This window comes from Pterocles gutturalis, unplaced genomic scaffold (assembly GCF_000699245.1).
Source record: "Pterocles gutturalis isolate BGI_N339 unplaced genomic scaffold, ASM69924v1 scaffold21874, whole genome shotgun sequence".
NCBI lineage: Eukaryota > Metazoa > Chordata > Aves > Pterocliformes > Pteroclidae > Pterocles > Pterocles gutturalis.
Window position 1 is genome coordinate 53,173 of NW_010133824.1, and position 25,707 is coordinate 78,879.

At 46.9% G+C, this 25,707-nt stretch overlaps 1 protein-coding gene across 1 annotated transcript in view; it reads right to left on the reverse strand.

Moving 5' to 3' along the window:
* Nucleotides 1-9,630: 9,630 nt before the first annotated feature.
* Nucleotides 9,631-25,707, reverse strand: part of NCALD (neurocalcin delta) — a 47,401-nt gene continuing 31,324 nt past the window's right edge. Inside the window, exons 2-4 of the mRNA XM_010081389.1 lie at nt 17,328-17,724; nt 10,460-10,565; nt 9,631-10,189 (exon numbers count right to left, since the gene is read on the reverse strand). Coding sequence (XP_010079691.1) covers nt 10,092-10,189; nt 10,460-10,565; nt 17,328-17,705 — 582 coding nt within the window. The 5' untranslated portion in view covers nt 17,706-17,724 and the 3' untranslated portion in view covers nt 9,631-10,091. The remainder of the gene's footprint in view (nt 10,190-10,459; nt 10,566-17,327; nt 17,725-25,707) is intronic.

Consider the following 25,707-nt stretch of genomic DNA (forward strand, 5'->3'; position numbering starts at 1 on the left):
GTGGCAGGGAAAGCTCCCATCAGGCGGCTAAGCCAGCTCCAGAGAACCAGGGCTCTGCCGCCTTGTGCTGTCCTTCCTTTGCTTTTATAAACCACTGCCAGCCTGGCTGCTGGCTTTAGCTGGTGGAGGAAAAACCGTATTAGCAGCAGAGAGCCCAGCCGGCTGCAACGTGAAACGTGCCGGCACAGCGCCCGTGCACGGCTTCAGCCCTCGCTAAGCCTCTGGATGGGCTTGCCTGGCTCCTGCCCCTTTGCCCGTGGAGGTGAGCGGGACAGGAGCTGCAAGGGCGGCAGGCAAAGGCTCCTCTGAGGTTTGCTCACCAACCCCTGGGGCTCCATGAGGTTTGAAGGCTGGGGTGTGAAGACAGTAAACGTGCACATCGTAGCTAGCTGCAGCAGAATATTCAGCCCTCGCTAAGCCTCTGGATGGGCTTGCCTGGCTCCTGCCCCTTTGCCCGTGGAGGTGAGCGGGACAGGAGCTGCAAGGGCGGCAGGCAAAGGCTCCTCTGAGGTTTGCTCACCAACCCCTGGGGCTCCATGAGGTTTGAAGGCTGGGGTGTGAAGACAGTAAACGTGCACATCGTAGCTAGCTGCAGCAGAATATTTATTAGTAGGGAAGAACATTGAGGGGATTTTAGTAGGAGAATTCATTTGAACTGTCAGTATCCACCATACATTGGTTTTCATCAAGATTGTTCAAGGTTACATGTTTATATAAGAAAACAAAATAATTCATATTTAGGTGCAATCAGTAATTCCAGTATGAAAAAGCACCATGTCACAAAACAGTTTACAATACAAAAGTCTTCAAAATCTAACATTTAAAAACAATATTTGTTCAACAGTAATAGCAATACAGTAAAAAAATTTCTTATTTCCCTTGAAACAATACTGCTTATATATTTTGGCACCGAAAAAGAAACTATCACAAATGTGCCTTTTTAACCACACCGTTTGTGAGTGTCTATATAACAAGGAAAAACATGCTTTCGAAGTCAGTCATTTTGCCAGGTGCAGTTTGAACTGCTTTCTCCATTAAAAAGAAAAAGAAAAAACAACCAACAACAAAATAAAAAAGAACTCCTAAGCTGCAGCATGTCTTGTCTTTTGGCCCAGGACACGATCTGGAGAAGCATCTCTCTCAGACTCAATCTGTTGGATAAATCAGCCGTGCCTGAAAGGCTGGATCCAAGCCCTTCTTCCCTCCCCAAACCCAACAAGAAATGTAGACGTAAGCCCCCCCAAATGGTCCCATCTTGCAGGGACTGACCCCAAGTTCTCACTATATTAAGAACCCCAGTAGGATTCTGACCCCAAACTTGCCATTCAGGCTCTTCTTTTCCTTAATTGCTTAATTTCTCAAAAATTTAGTTAATTAATTGTGAAGTCACTTGCACAAATGGTCTTACAAAGCGCACCCAGCCGTTCTGTCCTGGTAGAGCCAGCAACCCCAAGGAAAAGCGGGTGTGCACACGGGTGAGCCAGGGGCTAGGGAAGCCTGATGTGGGGTCCAGCGGGGTACCCGGGGTGGGGAACCCTCCTACCAGGTCTCCTCCCGGGGCCGGGACTGGCACACGGCGTGGGAGGGGGAAGCTAGAGTCTGAGAGAGGGAAAGGCAGGAAACTAGACTTTTCGGGAAGAACTAGTTTCCACTCCAAACTGACCCCTGTTCAAACAAGAACGATGCTCTGGGTGAACCCCCGGCGCCCGTGCGCAGCTCCAACGGCCCTTGGAAAAGGCTGATGCTAGTGAACATGCAGTCCTTGGTGCTATCTCCAAAAGCTGAACAATAACAACAACCAAAAAAATTTAAATAGTTTTTACATCTTACATCAAAGATGCCACTACAAAAACACAATAATATTACACATCAATTAGTACAGCCTTAAAAATGCAAACCGACGCTGGTAAGACTCCCATACATTCTGCATATCATATGTACAGAAGAGAACAGCTTCTCGAGAGGAGAGGACAGTTGTAGAGAGATAATCCGTGGTGGTTTTTTTTTTTTTACATTGCATAATACAAATACATTATCAGCATAAGAAAACTTTGACACTAAAAGTTCAAGAGAGATTCTAACTGGAAGATAATAGCAGGGGGAACAATGCGCGTGCTGGGGGGGTACAAAACACACACACAACCCTCCGCCAAATTCCCTGTCTCCTCTGGTGGCCTGATCATCTATTTCTGCTCTACCTGGTGGGTTGGACGTGTCTCTCTGTGGGCACACGCTCCCAAAGCGTGCACCAGCACCAGGACAAATGCCAAGAGCTGCCCTCAGTCTTCCTGCAGGCAGCTCGCCTCTACCTAGACGTCCTTTCCGTGGGCTTTGCCTGGCTGAGAACTGGCTGGAGACTCAGAACATCACCGTATGAACTTACAACAGAACCAGGGGGGAAATGAACACATCACGATAGCTATAGGCAACTACACGCAGGACACTAGCAAGCCTAGACAGCCATAAGAAAACTATGCAGACCAAATTCATTTAACTCATAGTTGTCCCTCTCCTTTCTGAGTTGTAAAAGTCTTCCTTAGGATATGTAGGTTTGCTTACGAAGCATTCATCTAGAGAGGTATCTAATTTTGCCAAGACACAGGATATGCTGAGCTCCGTGCTGCTGCAGTTAGTCTGCCTGTGGTAGCTTAGCTCAAGTTCGGTTTAATATCTCTACTCTACGCTGCAATGTAGAAACAGCCCGAGGGAACAGGGATGAGAAAGCTCTCCTGTGGGATGGTCGTGGACTTCAACGGGAACTTGGATCCACTCAGCTTTTGGCCACGATTCATCTTAATTAATCTCTACAGCATCAAAAATACCTGCCCAAATTTACACAAACATGCACAGGGACATGGGTTAGTGGGTTGGGTGGTGTTGGGTTGACAGTTGGACTTGATGATCCTTGAGATCTTTTCCAACCTTAATGATTTTATGATTCTCTGATTCTATGATAACTATTTACAGTTGCATCCATCATGTCACTCACTCAGCAATGTTTAAAAATCAAAAGGTATCAAGTACTTCCATCAGAAGAAGCCAGTACTGGTCACCTTGTGTTCAAGAGCAAAATAGAACTGAATATACAAATATAAACTACAGGACTGCTTGGACAGAATTGAAGTGAGCAAGTGGAAGAGATAAGAATATTGAAATGCAACTCAATCTGTCTCCTTACAGCAAATGTTCAGGCAAAAATAATCCCGAACACAATGAAGCACTTCATTTTTACTAGGCACAGAAAGCCCAACTCGCCAGTGATTGCTCAGGCAGCTCTGCTCTTGCCATGATTGAAACTCTTGCTAGCATATGGGCTAAACGACTGGCAGGGCTGCATCTGAGCGGATCCGAAATAGATAAATAAATCATGAACACAACTAAAACGCAAATTAGGAAATCAAACAGAAAATACCAAAGAAACATGATATTGCAGAGCATTCATATGACTATCATGGAGCACAATGTCTTCAGTAAGGTTCCTTAGATCCTTATCAGATTGAAACTCTGGTTTTGTTTTATTCCAAGATACTAATAAAAACTCTTTGGTTGCCCTGGAAATGGGAATAAGCTAATGACAGGGAATAAAAAGGTGCTGGTGGCAAGGAACTGTGAGTTCTCCCCCCAAACAACTGCATGGGACCCATTAATCTTCCCTCTGAACACAGCCAATTAACAGCAGAAATGAAGCTTAGAATTTAAGAGGATTTTTTCAGGTGGGTTTACTAACCACCATCAGGGGGAATGTGAGGCCAACCCTGAATACTGCTGAAACCCCTGCCCCCAGGGAGGACAAAACCAGAGGTCACACCCTTGACATGTGTGTTTTTGGCAGATGGCAGGGAGAGGTTCTGCCTGATATTACTGCACCGAAATTATCTCCTGGTCCACAGCACCTGGGTGCTCCAGGCTGCCCGGGGGCACCGCACGCAGAATGGTGATGCACGGGAAGACACTGCTCCTGCCTGGAGGAAATCAGCTCTCCGTGGGATAAACGACGGGAGCGGAGAGCGAGTCTGCAGTGCATCAAAAACCACACACAGAGTAACGAAAACCATATTGTTCCAGAGGTTCAGTGTGTTCTTGAAATGTTTAATACTACCATTATTTAATGACAGCAAATAAATCGAGGAGTTGGCAAGGTACACACAGGAGGGCCCAAGGCTGGGAACCAAATCAGAAGCTGTTCCATCCCAGTGCATCAAGCCTGGCTCCTCCAGATGCCAGGAGCTGGTGTTTTTTATTCATTCACAGAGAGGGTAGGGATGGCAACTGGGAGGTGGGCACAAAGCCTCGGAGAGCCGGACACCCTGAGAGCCTGCCCTGGGAAGGTGAGAACATCTTTGGTACAAGATCAGGGCAAGAGGGGAAGATCTAAGACACGTCTCAGCTGCACAGGCAGGGAACACAACGGAGAGGGTGGCCATCGTGTGCTTTGGGGTCTGGGCAGCACTCAGCAGGAGGGAAAAGCTTGGATGCCCATCCCCATGGCAGGACCCAGAGTCCCTAGGCTCAGCACGCCGTGACGGGGGGATGGAGCAGCCCGCAGACGGGGATGGAGCAGAGGAGCTGTTCTGTGCTGGCTACTGCTAGGGGGGAATTTCACCTCGCAAGTTCAGACCCTCATCTAAAGGCAGTGATATCTCTTACATTTTTTCATTTTTCTAGTCTTTTCACATTGTTCACTACAACCTGAGCTCTCTTTTGCCTTGTTTGTTGTGCATTAGTCAGCTTTTTACATGCGATAGCTTAATCCCAGCTATACATATTAAAATAACACGACTTGTGGGAGCAACGAGGAAATCGAATCTGTGCATTGCAAGAAGCCCCTCACATCTGGCCTTTCCAGCTGTTAATATGGAGCATATATCTGAAAAGCTTTATATCTTATCCTGTGGACATCCCCCCTCCCGAAACAACTCCTCAGGATGGATGAGTTGGAAGCAACAGCAGCAAAAGCCAGGCTGGAGTAAGAGGTGCTGCTGAGACACCCCTGGGAGCCAGGGATGGTTTCTGCAAGGGACAAGGAGATGGGTTTTGCATCCAACTGATTGTTCTACTGCTCTGAATGCCAGAGGCACCTAATCCCTTCTTCAGCCCCTCAACAACGCTCCTGATTTCTAGTGTCGCTGCTTTCCATGCCAATTTACAAATCCTCTTGCTTCTTCCCTCTCTGTGCCTCAAACACAGTTGTTCTTCCCACCTTCCCCAGCATGCAAAATGGCACCCGGGCTTTGAAAGTCTTTTTCTACTCCAAGCAGCCGCATGTTCATGCTAAAGGTATTTACAAGTGTATTTTGTCAGCGCCTCTGTGAATATGCAGCAGAGCCCCTCGGCGAGCAGGTGCCGCTTCTGGGCTATCCCCACCCCAGAGCCCATCACAGCACGAGTCCGACACAGCACCGCTCTCTGTCTGACCTGCCTACTGCACAGCCAGTGGGAAACTCCGCACGCAGCTTCGAGCGTTGCTCAGCTGTCTGACACTTGCCAAGTTTCTCTGGATTTCTGAGCACCGCTCCTGCCCGCGACACCGGGGAAACCGAGTTCCCCTGCTTTGAGATCCCTATGGGAGATCTGACCCCGCTCGGTACAACACCGAACAAAGAGTGCATCCACATGGTGTGCGAAGGGCAGGTGAGATATTCTCCACGGGCCTTGCACCAGTTACCTGGCACCTAACTCGCGAGCCCAAGGACCATCTCGCCACAGGAAACCGAGGGAGCACCGTGAGAAAGACAAAGGGAGGTGTCGGCAGGGTGGGTGCTTCCAGGTCTTGGCCAGCCCTCCCCTCCGCTTGTTCCACTTGGCACTTGTACACTAGGCTTCGAAAGGAAACTCTTGTGAAGGATGCCTTCGTTATCCTCACCCTGCTATAGTGCTATCATGTTGCATCTTCGCCAGTGCTGCTAAAAAAAAAAAAAAAGGGAGATCTTTAAAAGAGGGGAGACAGCTGAGCTCAGGGCATTCATCCTGATGCAGGGGATTCCCTCCCCACTGCCACGTGTCCCCTGGGACATGCCAGTTGTCACCGTGTTCCCCAGTTCACATGTACTGAGAGACCTACGACCCTGGCCACATTCTCATCTCAGCTTAGTCTGGGGATTAGGGCTCAACATCGAGTTACCGCGCTCCACAGAGTTTCCATGAGTCAGCTGAGCCGAGGTTTCTGCCCACGTGCGTGCTTACAGCCCGCAGCAAATGCAAGGTAATGCGGCTTAGCCTGCTCTGCGGCGAGTGAAAACCCAGCTAAGCTGCCTTACTGCACGTTTGCCATCAGTGAAGGGAGCACGCGCTGAAAGCCCTGGGGCTCTGCCACGGGGACAGCTGTTAAACCTGGGGACCTGGGCACGTTTTGTGCCGATGTGCAATGCTTCTGCACACAGACCTCGTCCAGCTACAGCAGTTACACACTTCTGGCTTACTGTTTTAAAGCAGAAAATGTGGAAGTCATGCTTTAAAACAGAGAAGAACAAGGGACAAACTGCCCCAACAGTAAGGTAAAAATCCTGCAAGGTCCTGAGAACAGCAAGAGGAGCAGCACGGCTCCGTGTACCTCAGGAACATTCCCTACTCTGACCTTCCAAGGCTTCGAATGATGCTGAAACAGGATCCTGAGTCCCACTCAAACCCTCAGTGCTGACAGACACGCATGCATGCTGGTTTTACACGGGCTGTGTTCCCTTTCCCCTTCCCAAAGCACCCTAGGGCAAAGACAGGTCACACGAGCCATAGCCTCACATCTTCTGGCCCAGAGGTTGGCAAGATGACTGGGAACGCCAGACACAGGGGACTGGCATTTCCCATTGAGTCCGTCTGCATGTGGGATGTTCTCATTCATTCATCTGGACAGCAGGTGAGGAAAGGTTTCCTCTTTGACGTGTGACTGACACTGGAGCATGCATGTCCGAAATGGAGCGGTGATGGGAAATAGCGTGTGCTCTCTGCCAGCCTTCCCGTATGGAAATGCTGTTAATGGATCGCTTGAAAGTGTCTGACTTGTGCTATTTGACACAAGACAGGTCATTTTGTCTTCAAAACATTTATGAAGGCAGTTACGATTGCGAACGCGAATGGCAGCAAAGCAGAAAAATTCCCGAGGCACAGCGCACCCCTGCTGTCCTGCTGATCTGAGGTCTGCGGATGCTCCTATCACAAATCCAGCTATGGGTCACTTTTAAAGTACATGCACAGGCAGAGAAAAAAAAAAAAAAGGATAGTTAATAATTTTAAACAATATCAATCATCAGTGGTAGCCAGGTAAAAGAATAACCTCACTTCCCTCTGTAAATGGTTATACAATAAAGTCCTATCTCCAGCTATGTCCTCTGCAGCTGTAGGCTAATTTTTATTCTTCCAGATTTTGTGAACTGTGGGAAGAATTACCTCTTCTCTGGCCTGGGGTCACAGCGCAGGTTGTGTTTTCAAACCTGTGTTGTACAGTATCAACATGTGAAGCAAGCTTGCCCTCCAAGCCCCAAAACTACTGAGCAAAAACAAATGGAGAGGTTAGGTTCTGGACCAGAAATACTTTGTGAAACTAAAAAGAGATGGAATGCAGTTGCTTAAATAAAAGACAGCATTTTGAAAGCTTTGATCACATGCAGCTGCTTTCACAACATTAAGAGGATGGAACTGTAGAAGGTATCCGCGTTCACCTGCAGTCAATGCCAGGTTCTGGAGGTCTGGGCTGCTTTGGAGCCGGGTGCCTGCCCGGAGCCGGTGGGTTGGAAGCTCAGCAGGGTTCCTGCAGCGTCACCTCGTCCTGCCCGTGCGGTGCCGGTGCTGGAGCACCCCGGGAGCGGCTGGGGCAGCGGGACTGGCTGTTCCCGTCAGGAACCAAGCGTGCCCGCTGACCTTCCTGCAGCAATCTCCAGCAGCCTGGCCAGGCTTCTCCCGCTGAAAAACAACCTCAAAGCGCTCGAGAGGGAACATGGCTTGGAACGTACATGGGATGGTGGATACAGGATAGAGGGGCAGAACCTCTGCAGGTAAAGGAGAAAATCACCTTGGAGAAGGTAGGTACGGGCTTTCCTTGCAAGCGTGAGATTTGTGCACAGGATGTCTAATGAAGATTAGAGAGAAATAGATACAGAACATTTCCATCAGCTGGAAGAATTGGTGCAAAATTTGCCAGTGATGCTTGTGAGAGCTAAAAGTGCTAGGTACTGAAATCTGTTTGTGTCTGTGGTTGGGCCTCTTTTGCTTTCTCACGTTCCCCCACACACCTCTGCTCAGTATTCTGGGAATATATCATCAGCTGGATTTCTGTGATCATTGGAGACAAAGATGTATGCCTGAAGACATCTATTGAGTGTAATTAGCCACTCAGAATAATTTTAGTGCAACTGATTAGCAATGTTATTTTCAATTTATTTTTATTTTCTTTTAATATGCTCTGCACTTCACACCTGGCAAAGCAAATGGTATGGAAAATTCAATTTAGGATTTTTTTTCTCTTAGTTATTGTACATGCTAGCTAGTGTTCGACAAAAAAATTATTCATACTCGGCTACTTTTTCATGACTTCTAATTAGCACTTAGCTAATCATCAACTGCAAAGCAGACTTATTTTACTGAGTTTATTTTAAATTAAGGCTACCGGGGATTAGCATCTACAAGGTCACTTGACAAAACGCCAACCTTGCCTGTCAGACAGAGGTTACTCTAACGAGCCCATGAATTCCCAGTGCATGGGTACGGCTCCAGCAGGATCACAGAGCAGACTTTAGCTAATGACAGATTAATGCCAATTTAGTCAGCATAATGCCTCCTGTCGCTAAAGCTTTTCCTTTGCAGCCGCGCTTGTAGAGTCCCTAAGAAATCCCATGGCTGTGTACTAGCTTTGCATACAGCAACTTTGACCAAAGGATAAAGTTTTGCAGCAGCAAATTTCAGAACTCCTGCATCTAGGCGAAAAGATAAACATTCAACATTTCTCTCAAGAGCTGATCTTTTTTTTTTGTTTTAATTTTTATATATATAAATATACCATAAAGCGTACCATTTCCTCATTTCAGTACAGTTTTTTCGAACTTTACTAAAATAAATGAAGTATAAATGCTACAATTTTATGTCTAAAACAAGTTTTGATGACAACCTTCCCCTAAGAGTGGGCCCAGAAACTCTGTTAGCTACTTGGAGAGAGACAAAAACACCCCCAAAACTTCACGCTACGTGAGAACAGCAGATGTGCCTCAGCTGGAGCTACTTGCAGGTGTCTCTGAGTTCCTCCCGTGAATGCCCGCTCTCCTCAGCAGAAACTGCTTTATTACGAACCTGAAAATTTCACATTCAACGTGTGTCTCCCTTAAATTCATTGTCCAGACCCAGTTTTCCGTATCTGCGTCTGCCTTTGCTGATCCCATGGCAAGAGGTATTGTCAGTTGTGGATTTGGGGATCAGGATTGCAAATTGCTGAATTTTCAGATCAAGCCATGGGAAATGAACCACTGTAAACCTAGTAAAAAAAGTCGACCTTTGCTTTTTCCCTTCTCCTTCACAATCTGGAAAATGTTCACAGCATTGAAACAACGAGGCATAGGAGCAGGGGTGCGGACTATACACCCCGCACCAGTTCTGCACTTTCCTACTTCTTTCCGATCCTGTCTTTGACCTTAACTGGTGCCTCCTGGACAGGAGAGGAGGTTCCAGGTGAATCCTGCTCCACCCATCACAACCCCTTTGGTTCAACCTCTGCTACTCGTTCAGGTCCTGCGGGTTAATACTCAGCTACTAAAGCAGCAATCTGAAATCTGTCAGTGTGTCTTGCTGACAAGGGTTTTGTTGTTGGTTTACTCCTTCTCAACACGTACTTTCCAAAACAGACATGTTAAAACAAAACAAAAAAACCAAAATGAAATCTTTAAAACAACGATAACACCACAATATCTGTTTAAAACAGTACTGCCCATGCTCTGGACGAGTTGTTAAGAGCAATTCAGCATTCTTATAATTAATCCACAACAAAAGAAGCTATAAGATGCCACAAATGAAGGCATAATTGGCCATACAGAGGCAACACTACCATGAATGTTGTTTGGCAAGGAAAAAAAAAAAAAAAAAAAGCAGATACATAATTCATCCAAAGAATGGATTCAGAACTGCCCGGCGCTGCTGGGATCACACTGCAGGAGACGGACTATGGATGGATCGCTCTTGGCGCCTCGGATGAACTCTTCCAGGGAGAGCTTTCCTAGAAAAGAAACGTGTTTGCTTAGTGCACACGGGGGGTCGCAGCACACCTTCCAAGCCTCTGAACAAGCATGGTGGAAGAAAGCTTGGGGGTGCCCAAGGGAAATCCCTGGGAAAGCAAACCTGCAAGGCAAAGCCCTGCCTGCCTGCGCCCTGCGGGCTGGGGGGGTGGTGGCCTTGCCTGGGTGGCTGAAGGAGGCGGGGTGGGTTTGAGGGGTCACCCCACGTGGGCAGGACAGCCCAGCCACCCCGGCGCCTGGAGGGTGCCTACCATCACGGTTGGTGTCCATCTGGCGGAAGATCTTCTCTGTCCTCTTCTCTGGTGTCGACTCATCTTCCGGCATCTTCATTACAGAAGAAACCATCTTATAGATTGCCTGTGTGATATGACAGGAGCAAAGTGCTGGTAAGAAACACATTGTCTTAATGCAGGGGTATGATTACCTTCTGGTGACAGAAATGGGTAGAAAATATCCTGGGAACATCGGCTGTGACCTGCTTTTTGGGTGCTGAATGGAGTCGGGTGGCACCAGTACATGCAGCTGCCCTCTTCAGTGGGACGCTTATTTATGAAATATTGTGTTTCCTTATTTAGTCACGGTCGAACACAATCTGGATTTGGACTGAGGTTACATTTTTCCTTATTAAAACAGTCTTCGGATGGATTTATCACTTGTACAGCATGTTAGGCGCTGGCAGCTCCCGGTGCCTGGGGGAACAGGGAGACCACCAAGGTCTTGCCCTGTGCTGTGGTGTGTCTCTGTGATCTGGCCACACAGGCTCCACCACTCCCACCTCCTCACCCTGCCTTTGCTTCCCTCCATCTCCTTCCTCTCCCGCCTTGGTCAGCATCCTGCCCGCGGGGAGGGCAGCACCTCACTTCATCTTGAATGAAGATCTGACCAGCAAGGAGGTGACCTTTTCCTGGGGGCTGCTGTGTGTACACAGTTCAGAACCCCATTCACAATTTGTTCCACAGATAGATGTTCTGGTCACACATGGCACCGGTGCACCCATAGCTATTTTCTGCCCAGCCAGATCCATTAGTCTCGTATGATATTAGCTGCCCTTAAAAGAGAGGTAATGCTAATTTTAAACCAAGGATGAGTAGTTGTCTCTGAATGGGTTATCCAAACATTGCCTGCAAGTGTGAGCATCCCGTACGAGCAGACGAGTGCTTGGTGTGTCAGGCATCTCTGCGGTGCCACACGGCTGGAGAACAGCAGCCGCCAGGTGGCCGCAGGGTGTTGGCCGCGGGACAGCCTCCCACCCGTTTGGGGAGGTGGCACATCCCAGCCCAAGGCAGCGCTGCTCCTCTCTGAGCAGCTCCTTCTGCTTCAGCTTCCCTCTCGCTGCCGGGCGCTGTGCTGGGCGGTCACTTTGCCCTCCAGCCCTGTTCTGTAGGTGTGGATCGCTTTCCTCCACAGATTCTCGTTTCCCCCCCAGCGTGGTGTCTGCAGCGGTCAGTTGATAATGAAGTGCAGATGGGGTTGCTATCGCTATCCTGCTCGGGGCGGGGGGGTCCTTGGTGCTAGCCCAGGATTGCTCGCTGGATCTCCCCTCTCCCCTTTTCCCATTCCTGAAGACACTCTGCCTAGCACGGTCCCATCATCCAGCCCAGGGTCCCCAAGGGCCAGCTCTGGGAATGTCACAGCACAGATTCACCAGCTGGAGAACGCCGCTCAGCAGCGCGGATGTTGTGCACTCAGACTAGGGACCACCCGCTTCCTTGGCGTCTTGCTGGCTCCTCCTCTGCCAGCAGCTCACCTTTCACATCTCCTGGCTCTTAAATAACTTAAAGAGTTGCACTCTGAGAAAGGCATGTGGCTGTTTAATTAATTATTCATCGCTTATGCTCAGCGCAATCAAATGTCTGCTCCCTCCGAGATGTCACCAACACCGCGGATTTCCCGGTGTGCCCTCCCGTGAGTCCGTAACGCTGGCTAGGGACTGAGCAGGGGAGCAGAGGGGGGCATTTCAGCATGAACTGCTGCTGGCTGAATGGAGGAGTGCTGGGCACCTTTTTAATTGTCATCATCATCATCATCATCATCATCATCATCATCATCACCATCATCATCATCACCATCATGATTCGCGCTGTGGGAGTGCCCAAAGGCTCCCAAGAGAGTTCGGGTGCCTGAGTCTCGGGCAGAGCCTCAGTACAGCAGGGATGCTGCCCACAAAACTGTCATCATGGGATAACCAGGGGAACAGAAGAAAGGATGAACATGCAAGCACATGAACATAGGGATGAGGGAGCTGGGGGAGGGAGGCGATAGGGGAAGAAAAAAAGGAAAGGGTGACCAGTAAGAATTTACACCTTCCTCATCCTCATCAGCATGCAAGGCTTGCAGGGGTCAGAGCAGAGATGAGTCTTATAACTCTGCCAGTGTTTAAGCATCTTAAGCTGTTTGGCTTTTGTCTGGGGGAGGAAGAGAGGCGGAGGGGTCATTCCTTTACTCGGGGTGAGAGGATGGCAAAGCAGAGAATCTGTATTCAAAGTGTGGGAGGAGTGCCCCGGACCGGGAGTGCAGGCATGTTTACCCTGATCAAAGTAACCATAGCAAGAATATGCAGATTTTTAGGACAAAAAAAAAAAAAAATAAAGCACTTCAGGATGACTTCATCCTACAGGGTCCTTTTCACAGAGGCGTGTGAAGGGAATAACAGATGAGATATTCTAGGAAAGCCAGATGGGAATAACATAGTAAGCATTCCTTTCATGCTGAAAATGGTTACTCTGGACAAATTCTTATATCCTTACTCAGAAGTTCAGTGGGAAGTTTTCCCAAAGGAAAAGCCAGCTCAAGCTGATTAAGAATCTTGAGTCTTGCCCCATATTAATTCAGTGCAGCTACACAGAGCTCTTTATTGCGTGTTTGAAAGAAAGGAAGCAGATTTCATGGGACAGTTCCGTGGAGCTGGGCTGCACTGACCCTGGGCTGTACCCTGGGATGAAAAGGCTGCAGGGGCTCCGCTCCCCTTGCAGTTCGATTCCTCAGCCTCGCAGCGCTCGGGCTGGAAACTGTCGGCGGCACGCAGCAGGAGAAGGTTTGGAAGTGGTTATCTATCAGCAGCCACCTGAGTCAGGGCAGCTTTTGCAGGAGGACTGCTGTCAGGAGGGCTCCTTACAGCTCCCGGGTGCCCCTAAATGCCACCAGGATATTGTGCCTCCAGAGCCCTGTGTGCATCACTGGAGCAAACACAGGCTCCAGCTCCATCTGAACTGGCTGGCTCCCTGCTGAGCTCTCCCCTTTGGTTTTCCACCTGCATGTTGACCAGCAGAGATGGGTGATCTAAAGCAAATCTCACCCCTTTGCCTGTTCACACGGGGTTTGCTCCCACTTGCTGGGTGCCACTGCTGCGCTCGGGCCAGGAGCCGTGCTGGGTGCTGCACCTTCCTGCTGTTCTTGGCAAAGCGTCAGAGAGCTCCTTAGGTGATGGCAGCAATGACAGCACAAATTTTGAGTCAATCCTTTTTTTTGTCTGTTGAAATAAATTTTGACAGCTAAAAGTCTCATGAAGTGAATAATCAGCCTGAAAAAATGGCTTTCCTCTCAATCTCATGGGGATTTGTGACACTGGCTTTCCTGAGAGCCACAGCAGCTTCTGTTTCTTTCCGTAGCAGCTTCTGCTTCTTCCTGGCTTACAAAGAAGCTAGGCCAGCAAGTGAAACGTATGTACTCTGTTTGTATTAAATGGAAAGTGTTATTCTTGTCTCTCAGCTCAGTATTCTTAAGATGCCTTATGTCTCCATACGGTGAAAAAATGTGCCCTTAGAACAAGGTTTCCATCTCTTGCTTGAACTCTTATTTTAAGAGACTGTCACCAAATATGTCCCCTTTCAGCAAGAGGAACAAACACAAATCTTCTAACCAGTTTGCAGCTATTTTTGAGTGGACTGGGCTATTTAGATTATAGGTAAACATACGGGAGACATGAAAACATTTCTAGAGCAGGCGACTCTGAGAGGATCTGTGGTGAGGTCTGTCGAGAGAGCATCTTCCCACAGTACGCTGCCTGGGAGGTGCAGCAGCATCCCATGGACCTTCTTTCATCAGGCTCTGCAATCGTCAGCCCACCACGTGAGCCTCCAAACTGTGCAGCCAGCTCTGTGTGGATGGCTCATGTGTGTCTCTAAGCAGGGTTTTCTGGAGGCTTGTCTAAGGGGAACTCCTGGGCAGGCACGGTGAGTCTGTGATGGGCTACGCAGACGTGGTTAGCAGCACTATGGGAAACGGAGCTTAAAGGAACGCAGTGCTTTGCACTCCAGCCCATTGCTTTGCAGAGAAAACAGGCTTCAGAGCGCTGGTGTGGACAATTCATGTTCATCTCCTTGTCAGCTGGCCCCTTACTGGGGCTCCGGTGGGATGTGAGCCATCTTAACCAGTGGCTCTGCTGTTTCAGCGCTGCCGCTGCCACCGCTGTCACCACCAGCACCCTCAAGGTGCAATGCCTGCACTGCCTGCAGCGGTGTTAGATTAGGGCAGAGCACGAGAAAGGAAATGCAAGTAACCATCAGCGTAAGAGTGAAAATCACTAGGCAGAGAGGACTTCCGAAGCAGACTGAAAAAGAAGAAAAGCATGCCTTGCCTCTATGTTATTTAAGATACATTAGTCCCAGAGTAAGTGGGGCAGTATTTCTCTGGAAACTAAGACTTCTAGATGGATGGTGTTTCTTTTAGCATTCATTTTGATGTATTGTCTGATGCAAAAATCCCAAAGAAAACAACATATCCTGCTACATCAATATGCAAATTTATGCTAGATAAGGGACTTGTTGTGGGTTCCTCTGAGACATCTATCAGAGATATAACAGAGTTCTGGTTTTCACTATCAAAAAGATTGTGACGGCTGAGGGCCCCCAGGAAGACGTTTGATAGAGAATCCTGTCTTTCCATATTAAAAAATACTAATCTTTCGTAAATGAAAGTGATAGCTGTTAGCTGTTTTTTTATAAGTCTAATCACTCCACATCAAAGGAACCACTCAATAATGCAAGAAAACGTGCTCGTCTACTCCAGTTTCACACATCAGCCAAACGCACTTCCAGAGAGTACACAGCAAACCCTGCCCTGATGGGAGCAGCTATGGGTGACCAGTGCAGCACAGGGAGGTCGCTGTGACCATAGAAAAATGGAAGAAGAGAATAGGGTGAGATCTACAAGCACATTGCCTTATGGGAAGCTCGATCACAAAAAGGGCAGCTTTCCCGATTGGAAAACTGCTGATGGTCCATGGTACAGAAATTACTGTTGCTCAGGCTTATTAGGATGTTTACTTCCATAATTACTTCTTGTGTGGTCCCTCAAAATGTGGCGTGAGAGTAAACGAGAGAAAGCATTGCTCACTTGAGTTTCAGGTGTGATCTGAAAGGAAGAGAGAGCCAGACCTCCCACGAGGAGTGGTGGGAGGGCTGGAGTGCCAGGCTGAGGGCTGTACGCAGTCCAGGAGCTGCTCTGGGTTGGATGTACAAACTGACAAAGTGTTGCCATACGCTGATCCCTATGCTGCAGTTTCATCTGATGATAGCATCATGGTTGTAAAGGAAAACTCTATGATGTGGTACCAACACAACTGGAAAGAGCATTTCAGCCTCTAAACATGCCATTGAGCAAATCTGGGGCAACTGGAAAAAGCCAACTTTGCTGGTCCTCACCTGACTCGCTACACAGAACCCACCCACCAATGTTTTCATTAAATTTGACATGAACACATTTGTGGCTGTGTTCTCCCTGTTTGTAAATCTTCTGGTCTGGGGGGGTTTGTGCTGCTGTTCCCAGGCTACTCGACAACAGCAAGGGGGTGTCCTGTGGCACTTCCTTGCATTTGCTTTACTTTGATAGTGCTTTTGGGATTCTCTTTGGTTTCTCATGAGGAGAAATACGGGTAGGTAGAAAATAACTGACAGCCTGTTTACCCTACCTGGGGGAGAGGAAGGTTTGTAAGGAACAGAGTATCTTCTAACGCAAATATTCCGCGGGGTTTGTCATGGCACGGAGAGAGGGAGGTCTCTGTGTCTGAACGCAACCCTACTCTTTAACTCGGACATGGGAGCGCGAAACAGAATAAGTGAAAGATGACACAACAAGCCCCCGTTTGCAGCCGAGCTTCGTGTCTGGTCTTGCCGAGGCAGTGCACGTGCTGGTGTTAGTTACTGTTCACAGGACACGAGAAGAGCCCCGGTAGAAGGACAAGGGCACCATGTGCGCCATACATGCAGTTTGCCACCACAGTCTGTAATTTGTGTGCATTCCTCTCCCTTCATCTCCAGCACAAATATGAGTCTGAATAATACAGTACATAGTTAGCATTAAAAAATTTCCAGGGAAAGAAGTGATCTTGATAATAGGCTGCTTTTTTTTTTTTTCCCCCCCAAACAGTGCTGCAATATACAGATCCAAGCTGTGTAAATCTACTACCATATCAAAAATGTTTTAAAGCTTTCAGTAGAGTGATGTGCCTCAAGGGTAAAAACATGTTCGAGGAAGCCAAAGTGAGGTGGGACTCCTCCTGACACCACAAGAAAATGCATCCAGAGAAGCTGTGCACAGAATCATCATCTACCCAGATAAGGTTTATCTATACTGGCAACTTAATATGAAGACAGCGAGTATGATACTAAGCATGCAGACCTCACTGGAATTCGGCAGACAGACACCCTTGTGTCTTGTAAGCTGGTTCTTCATAACAGCGTGCTTTCAAAGTAGATTTGTTTCTTATTGTGGAGGGAGCCTGCCTTCCTTAAAAGTACACTACCTGGTTGATCTAAGATGCCTACTTGGTTGAACTGTAATTAATGATAAATAATTGACAATGATTCCCCAGAGGACAGAATCACATTTATCAGCAGGTTAGTTGCTGTGCTCCAACCCAACAGAACTCCCAAGGGAGAACTTCCCACGCAGCGTGTTGCTCAGGAAAAACTTGCAATGGATATAAAATACTGTAGCTTGAATTGTGACTTGATCTTTGCCAAATTAAATAACATTTTATATTCAAGCAGTTATACAGAGAACCAAGATCATAAGCCCCCACATGCTGCCAGAGCTTTTCATTCCGTGTCTCATTGCAACATTGCTTTGTAATTTGCTTGGAAGGAGGCAGACCAAGGGGTGCCTCCGAGCAGCACATACCTGCACGATTTCCAGCATCTCTGACTTACTGATGTAGCCGTTCCCATCCAGGTCATACATGCTGAATGCCCACTTCAGCTTTTGCTCCAGTTTACCTCTCGACGTTACGCTCAAGGCTATGATGAATTCTCTGAAATCTATTGTTCCATCTCCATTGGCGTCAAAAGTGCGGAATACATGTTCCGCAAACTTAGAAGCGTCCCCGTAAGGGAAAAAGTTCCCGTATATTTTTTTAAACTCCTCCATAGATAAATGTCCACTTGGACAGTCTCTCAAGAAGCCTTTGTACCATTCCTGGATCTCATGTTCTGTAAAGTCTGTACTTTCTAGCAAATCTTGCATGACTTCAGGGCGTAGTTTGCTGTTTTGCTTTCCCATATTGGTGTCAAAATATTACCTGCAGAGGAAAAACAAACACATATGAATCTTTATTGTTAATTATTAATAACTATTAGCTTGGAGGCTCTAGAAGAACAGCATGCTGGATTCTGAGTTGTCTGACGATAGGTCATTCTTGGGAATCAACTGAAACTTTGAGCAGTGTCCACTACTGTGAGTATACTCAGAAAAAATTAACAAGCCTCATCTACATGTTGATTACATTGTCTTTTCAGAGTCTGGAGAACTGTAATTACGTTGAATTTATTGCCATCCTACTTCACCTTTGAAATCACGAGGTAAGCAATGGATGTTTGAAGGTGTAGCTGACTGGTAGCTGTGTGTTGCAGCACACCCTCCATCCTGGTCACCCAACTGTCTCAGGGACCTTACCTGGATGAGAGAAATATTTTGTACCTCTGGGGGAAACTAGGTTGCTACAAAGGGCTATTTTCACTTGTTCTTGCTCCAAAATGGGATCAAGGTGCCTCTGCAGTATACCCTGAAACCAGGAGCTCCAAAGCCCTTCTAGAGAGATCTTTATTGCCAGAATCAAACAGAGCAAACCAGAAGTTGCCTCTTGTGTTTGACATAGACCAATTCCCATTTTAGTTCAAAATGCAGATAAAATCTGAAAATATTTTATCAATGGTGGATTCCCACACCCCAAACTGTAACTATGTTTTTTAATTCTCCTTGTAGCCAGAAATTTGATCTATTACTAAGTAATAGTAATCTGGGTGGTCACAGATCTTTGAAAGTAAAAAACCTGTTTAAAAAAAAAAAAAAGAGGAGGGAAAGAAAGTACCCAGACAACAAAATTGGAAATTCATTTCCCTTAAATTAACCATTAAGAAATATTATTGGATGCAGCTTCTGTTAAATCACCTTAATTATGTTTTATTCAAGGCAAGTTGCTACATATCACATTGTGCAGCAGATCTACTAATGAGTGATGCCCTTTGGGTTTTAAGTTTTGGAGCCTGAGTGTGTTGGCTCTGAAAAGCAACATCATCAGTTTTACTGGAAGCTTAGCATTATAACTTTATTGTGGGAAGCTGCTCTCTATTGACAGAAATCTGCCGGATGGTAATTTCTCATGAAAATGAAAGTCAAAACTAAAATCTGATGTATAGATAACTTAAATAGAATTGCAAAATAATTTATACAAGACTCCCCCACTGTTGTCAAAGTGGAGTCTCTGGGACACAGCGATGGATTTATGAACATTGTGAAATGTCTGAAGTGGCTAATGAACATTCAACAAAACGTCCTATTTAGGCCAAGGTAGTACTTTTAAAAAAATGAAGAAGGAACAAATATCATTAAATGTCAGAAGCAGCTAGTGAGAAATTGACTGCTATTCGAAGCTCATCTACTGTCTCTTCCATTTGGCACTGGGAAGAAGAAATTTGAGGCTCCCCTTGGTTGATGCTATGTTCCCCTTCTCCCCAAAGTGCATTTGAACTCCCCAAGGCAGCTAGAGGACTGCCTCCTTCATCTCCTGTATTCTTGGACCAGAACAACCAAAAAGCTTTATTTCTCAAGGGGTAAGTGGCGAGATCCATCCTAGATCTCTGTGTCTCCACAGGATCCACTGATGGCTGGCTGGTAACTAGATATCTGGTCTCAACTTGTTGCTGCAGGGTTGACAGAGAGCTGGCTCCCCTGTTCGCAGAGAGGAGGCTGAAGGGGTGCGGAGTCCTGCCCAAGGGGAGCCTCTCCATCTCCTGACCACTTCAGGGGCCTGGGTGACGACCTTGATCCAAACAGTGTCTTTTCCTCCTGAATGCCTCCAAAACACCTGGAAAGTGGAAGGTGACACCTCAAAGGTAATTTTTTCTATTGCCTTTTCTCCTTTCATCCTGATCAAAACATCCTGTACCATTTTTAAGCTATCCAAGCTCTTAATACCCTGAAAAAAAGCAAAAAAGTCCCTGTTTTATAGGCCCGGTCCAACAGCTGCTGAGGCAGCTGAAGGTTGCGTTGCCTTCAGCGGGTGTTGGACGGGATCCATAATAAACAACCTGGGAATTAGCTGAGTGAACAGATGACATTAGGGCAGCCAGACGGGTTTATGTCAGGCAAAACAACATGAGCGGGGTCTGCCAGCAGGATGGAAAGACAACTGGACAAGTGAAGTGGCCAGGCTTGGTTTAAAGCGGCACCGGTTTTATAAAAAACAAACCAGTAAAATCCCCGGAGGAGGTAGCAGCTCCCCACACCCACGGCGGGCAGCTGTTCTGCAGCCCCAGGGGCTGCACGTTTTCCCGACCATTCAAGTAGAAAGGGAAGATCTCTGGCCAGCCTGCAAGCTGGCTGCAGTGGGAGTGAGCTGGCATTAGCCATGCAATCCCTTGCTGCTTTTTGAGTATCTCTAACACTTGAAAAGGCAAAACTCAGCTTGCATGCTTCCAGTCCAGAGTGGTTTTTTGAAAAATAAAGTAGTGGGGTAATACGCAGGCAGTGACCTTCAAGAGGCAGCCGATAAAAATAGGTTTCAGTCCAAACAATTGTTGCATTTGTAGCTGCATACGGCTAAGGTGCAACATGTTTTTACCAAATAATAAAAAATACAGAACAGCAGAATGCACTGCATGGCATCGGTAGGAGCATCACCATCAGAAAAATCTGTGTTCTCCAGGCACAAAGGGAGAGCTAACCATCTGTGAATTGCAGGAAGGGGTTGAAATTCACAGCTGCTGTGATGCCAGGCAACAGGGTCCAAACCAGTAGGATTACTTCTGAGTCCACTTGTGATGAATTTGTAACATGTTCTTTGCCCTCTAGATTGTTCCTTATTAATAGGTTGTGTTCTAGGAACCGTAAGGATGGGATTTATTGTGCCCATTCTGTCAACAACAGATCAAAATGCTTTTGCAGTCCAAGTACAGAAAATCCTTGAAGACACTTGAAGATCCTTATAATCACTTCATACGCTGCTGCCTGCCTCTTCGGGATGGATTAGATCATGGACAGAGTACAGTGAGCTAAGGGAATGTCAGCTAACAATGACAGCAATGAATGCACAGAATGAAATAAAATTGGATCTGATTCCAGGCATCTTTCCACAGTTTATCACCTCTGTAGAGCTTCCAAATTTCTAAGAAATGTTAAAAATACAGCAAGTAACAGTGAATGGTGATCACAATGGCAAAGTAAAATATTGACAAAACTAAGAAATGGATGTTGTAGGCATGCAAAACAAAGACAAATTAAGTGCTTAATGATTATGTTTAATCACATTACTACAATTTCTTCCTCTGATATGGTGATAGGCATAATATATATGAATGACTTCCTGTATGGGACAATATGACATACAAAATATTAAGGTCTTAATTCTGAAGGCAGTATTACTTGGTAAAAAAAAAAGTATTGGTGATGCCTTTTTGGCTTGAAGGGTTGATACCATTTCAGCCAACAGTTGTAGAAGATCGGAAAGGAAAGCATCACTGCTGTGTGGTTGCTATGGAAAGACTCTCTGTTCACTGGTCGTTGTAGGAAATGTCATAGGAGCTGCTTCACAAGGAAAATGCTCAGAGCTCACTCTAATCAGGTCCAGGTGAGGAGTTTTTAAGATGTGACTAGAGACAGAGCTTTTGGTCAGACAACTGGTTGTGACAGTTCAGCATCTAAGAGAATAAATAAGTGAACCAGCCACTGACACCACGCTGTCTGCCTTTCCCTGCAGTGCCGTGTATTCTGGGCAGACGGGACACCGATGCTGTCACAGCCTTCTCCTCCAACAGGGAGAACCGACGGGACAGGCAGGTGATGAACACTTACTCCATCACGTGTCTCTTGTCAGCAGTTTGCTGCTGCTGGCGTGCAGTTCTTACCTTGATCTGAAAGCTCAGGGTAAGGCATTTGTATTGCTTCCTTAGCCAGGAGCTGGGAGGCTGCAGCAGCCAGGAGCATGCAGCTAACCCACTGCTGTGTGAACGCAGTGGAGGTATCGAAAAGTTTCTTAAAAGAAATAAAACTGATTTTTTTTTTCTTTTTTTTTTCTGTTGAGGGTTTGATACAATAAACGAGTGCTGGCAACACATTTGTAACAGTGCTCTTGCTCTTCAAACTTGACACCCATCATATAAAGCCAAACTTTTTTTTTTTTCTTCTTTTGTTTTGCTTTAGTTCAGACTACCAAAGACAGCGAGACATCTTCATTTTGATTTAGGCTTGAATCTGAAGGCAAGTCCACTGCTGAGAAAAAGTATAATGAGAACAGGGCACTCCTCCAGGGAAATGATGCTCTGAAAATGGAGAATTTACAGTACTGGGTACTTTGTAGCTAACAGGATACAAAGCACTTGAAGGGTGTAAAGGATCAGTTTGGAGATGGATCCTGCCTGATGTGTTTCCAGTGGGGACAGCAAGGCAAAGCACACCATAGGCTTGGCTACAGAGACCAACCGTGTGAAAATGAAGCCAGAAAACTTTTCAGAAAGAAGCAATGAAAGCTCCATTTAGTGATTTCAGGGCTATTCCACAATTTAAAATTAGAAAGCACCAGATAACGAAACATAAGCTTTAGGGAAACACTTCGGTGTCAGAGAGATAACACAGGAAGCCCTTTGCACAGCCAGTTTATAGAGTTCTGAAGCCACAAGATGCACTCAGAGGTAATTCTGGGGCACGGAGGGGGAAAGTTTCAGTGACATGCTATTAAAGTGAGGTGGACACTTCTCCAGCATAGCTGAGAGAAGGCTGGATGATGAGCATACCAATACCAGCTTATTTACTAGTAATAGGGCTCTGCAATAGTACAGAAAACAGGGATGAACCATCTCATGATTGTTTGTCTTCAGAAACTATTTTTTGGTTTCTTAGACACACAGTCTGACCTGTTTCCAAGAAATAATCCTCTTATGGGGGCAATGCTGTCTTTAACATTTCTAACACATAATTTGAGATTTTCCCTGAGACTAGCAATCGTGGGATTTCAATATCTGCCAAGCAGCTGGAGAAGTTCCTGATGACTGCTGGAATGACCCAGGGGCTGAGAGGACAACAGCATCCCTCTGAATCGGCGCTGCTACCCGACAGTCGCGAGAAAGCAGCGCTCCATCACGCGTCGGTCCCCTGTGGCAACGCCTAATGGCTTGCCTGCGGTACGAGTGCTTTCTGCAGACCCTGTAGTTCTCCACCCACTGTCACTTCTGTCATTTTTCCTCCAGAGTAACTGTCGATCTTTACTAAAAACCTGGACATGTGACAGGTGGACTCATATACACCCTCTGTCTCTCAAGCTGTCTACACATCTGGATACAGCAGGGATCTCATCTTCTTTCATGTCCCACCCACTAGTAGTCATCTCCTGTCCTGGCATACCAGCCTCCACAGCACACAGGGCTCCAGAAAGCTAAATTCTCCTGCCATCACCTTCTGCCACTCCTTCCAGTGACTTCTTTGCCTGCCACAGTGGAACTCTGCCCTGTCACAAGCACAAAGCAGGGGTGCTGCTCTGTCCTGGTGGACCAGACCCTGCAGCACATCATCCCATTACCCTGCCATAAAGGGGGGATGTCAGGAGGTGACTGCAGTGCACCTCAGAGTGTGGGATTTTGGCTGGGGATGTGCTTCCAAGGCTTCCCTTTCCTCAACACCTCACAGAGTTGGAGCTGCTGTCTTCCTTCTCCTCTGCCAGCTGCTGTCATGGCTTGGTGAAGCTTCAGATCCCAAATACCAGTTCACCCATTACAGCACGGGGCAGCCTCTGCAAATTCTGCTGTCGTTTGTGATGGACACGCTTTTCCACATGCATCTCTGCTTCCTCTTGGTCCGTGCCCTTACAGAAAGGGGGAAGGTATGTGCATTTACAAAGGCACAGCCTTGGTGAACACATTCTGGTATAAAAGCCAAGTTTCTTTCTTAAGGTCAGTTATTCCTTCAGGCTGTAATACCGCTAACTGCTGTGCGAGCTGTGCAATGAGATGGTTCAAAGCAGCAGCTATCTCAAATGGCGCATTCCCTTCCCATCTGTGTGTGCTTTTCCCCGTGGCTGGAACACCAGCGTTGCCATGAATGCAAACCAGCAGTAAATGTGGGCCATGCACTGGCTGTCGTCTTGTAGCTCTCCCTCGAGACCCAGGTGAGCAAGGCAGGACCGGGTGTTCAGTGATCTCTGCCCCAGCGCTGGGAAACTCCGTAACCATTCACTGAGCTCTGAGGAGCGGGTCGGGCTCTCATTGTGCCCTTCTGATGTTCACAACCCCAGAGCCGCCTCCAGCGCTGCTCTCCGTTTTCCTTTTGGAAAGGGTCGGGCAGAGCGCTCTTCTTTTGCCTTGCTCTCGTTGTGCCCTTCTGATGTTCACAACCCCAGAGCCGCCTCCAGCGCTGCTCTCCGTTTTCCTTTTGGAAATTTCACTGCCAGTGCAGGGTCCCACTCATGCTTTTGGTTACAGCAGCAGAAGTTCTGGGAAGAATAACTTCTTGGGTTTTAGCATCCCACCATGAAGTGCCAGTACTACCTGGTCAAGAGACTTTTTTTCTTCTCAGTCCCACAGCCTCTTGGAAGCAGCCACTTTGTTTCCTTCTGGTCATTTCTAGTTTGTTTTCACACGTTCATTTGAGTAACCAGTGTGGCAATGCTTGCCAAGAAAGGCTTTTGTTTCGTTTTTTTTTTTAAAACCAGCATTTTGGAACATATTTTTGAAAGAAAACCAAACATTAAAAATCACAGAGGGACTCAGCAAAAAAAAAAAACAAACAAAAAAAAAACCCAAAAAACCCCAAAAAAACCAAAAAACATGCAGAATAAAATTTTGAGCCTTGCCATCCTCAATTTGTCTGCTTATATTGGCAAACAGCAAAAAATGGATAAAACTCATGAGCAAGATTCATTTAAAAATCTGACCTTCTTTTGTCAATGTTCATAAGGAACAGCAGTAGACAGAATTGCAGTGCAGTTTAACAAGTACCCGATGCCTGAAACATATACTATGGAGTAAAACTTCTGGCTAAAACCATAGCTGACATTAAAGATTGGAAGGAAGAATAATGAAGAAAGGAAGAGGAAAAAAACAAACACACCAGGAAAAAGTCTAGATGGGATCATCATTCAGTATTTATGCTTTATCTGTCAATAGACGGAACAGGAGACACATGTGCCATCCAGTTACCCATTGGTACTTCGTGACCTGATCGTCGCAATAAATTTCACTCATTTTGTATTAGACTCAGTCTGATTTACAGGATCCTGACGTTTTCACTGCTGTGAGCTGCAGTTTTGTTTTGTGTCACCTTCCTTCTCCTCCAGCCCCCTTACTGGGGATCCTTCCCCTACAAAAGGTGCCCCCAGTTGATCCTTTGACAGTACTTTTTCTGTACTTTCCTGCTACAGCCCCCAGCAGAAATTCAGGACAAGAAATAAAAGGAAAACCTGTCTAGCTCTGTGTTTTGGTTGAGGTGGGCAGTCCAAGCAGGAGCAGCTGCACAAAGTTCATTGTTTCAAACTTGGAGGCGCTTACGGATATTGAACATCAAAAGCTCAGGCTCTTATCCCTTCAGATTTGCCCTGGCAGAGAACTGCTACAGCTGCTCCGCGTTGTCTCCTGTTTCTCTTTATTCCTTCATGCATTTTAGCAATGAAGGCTGGTGTGGGGGTGGAGGAGGGAGAAGCAGCAGAAAGGCGGCGCCGCTGTCGATAGATGCTCATACATCGCTACCAGAGTCTGCGGCATCAGTGGGGTAACAGCCTAGCGCTTGTCATGTTACTCTCAGCCATGCCCGTGGTCTCAGCTGGAATTGTTTTGAGACCAGTACGTGATGTTTCAGCCTCAAGCAGTGAAAGGGATTATACCCTCAAGATCCTCTGCATTGTCTTCAGCATCACCAGGGCTTCCAGAGAAGGTCTTTGTTTCCAAAGCGCTTCCTGTGAGGCTGAGTGCATGGTACAGACGAGGCATGGGTATTTCTAGTGTTGAGATTGGGAGAAAGAACACGCTATGTGGGTTTGCACAGTGCGACTCCTCTCACATTCATGGTTGGTCACTCTTTC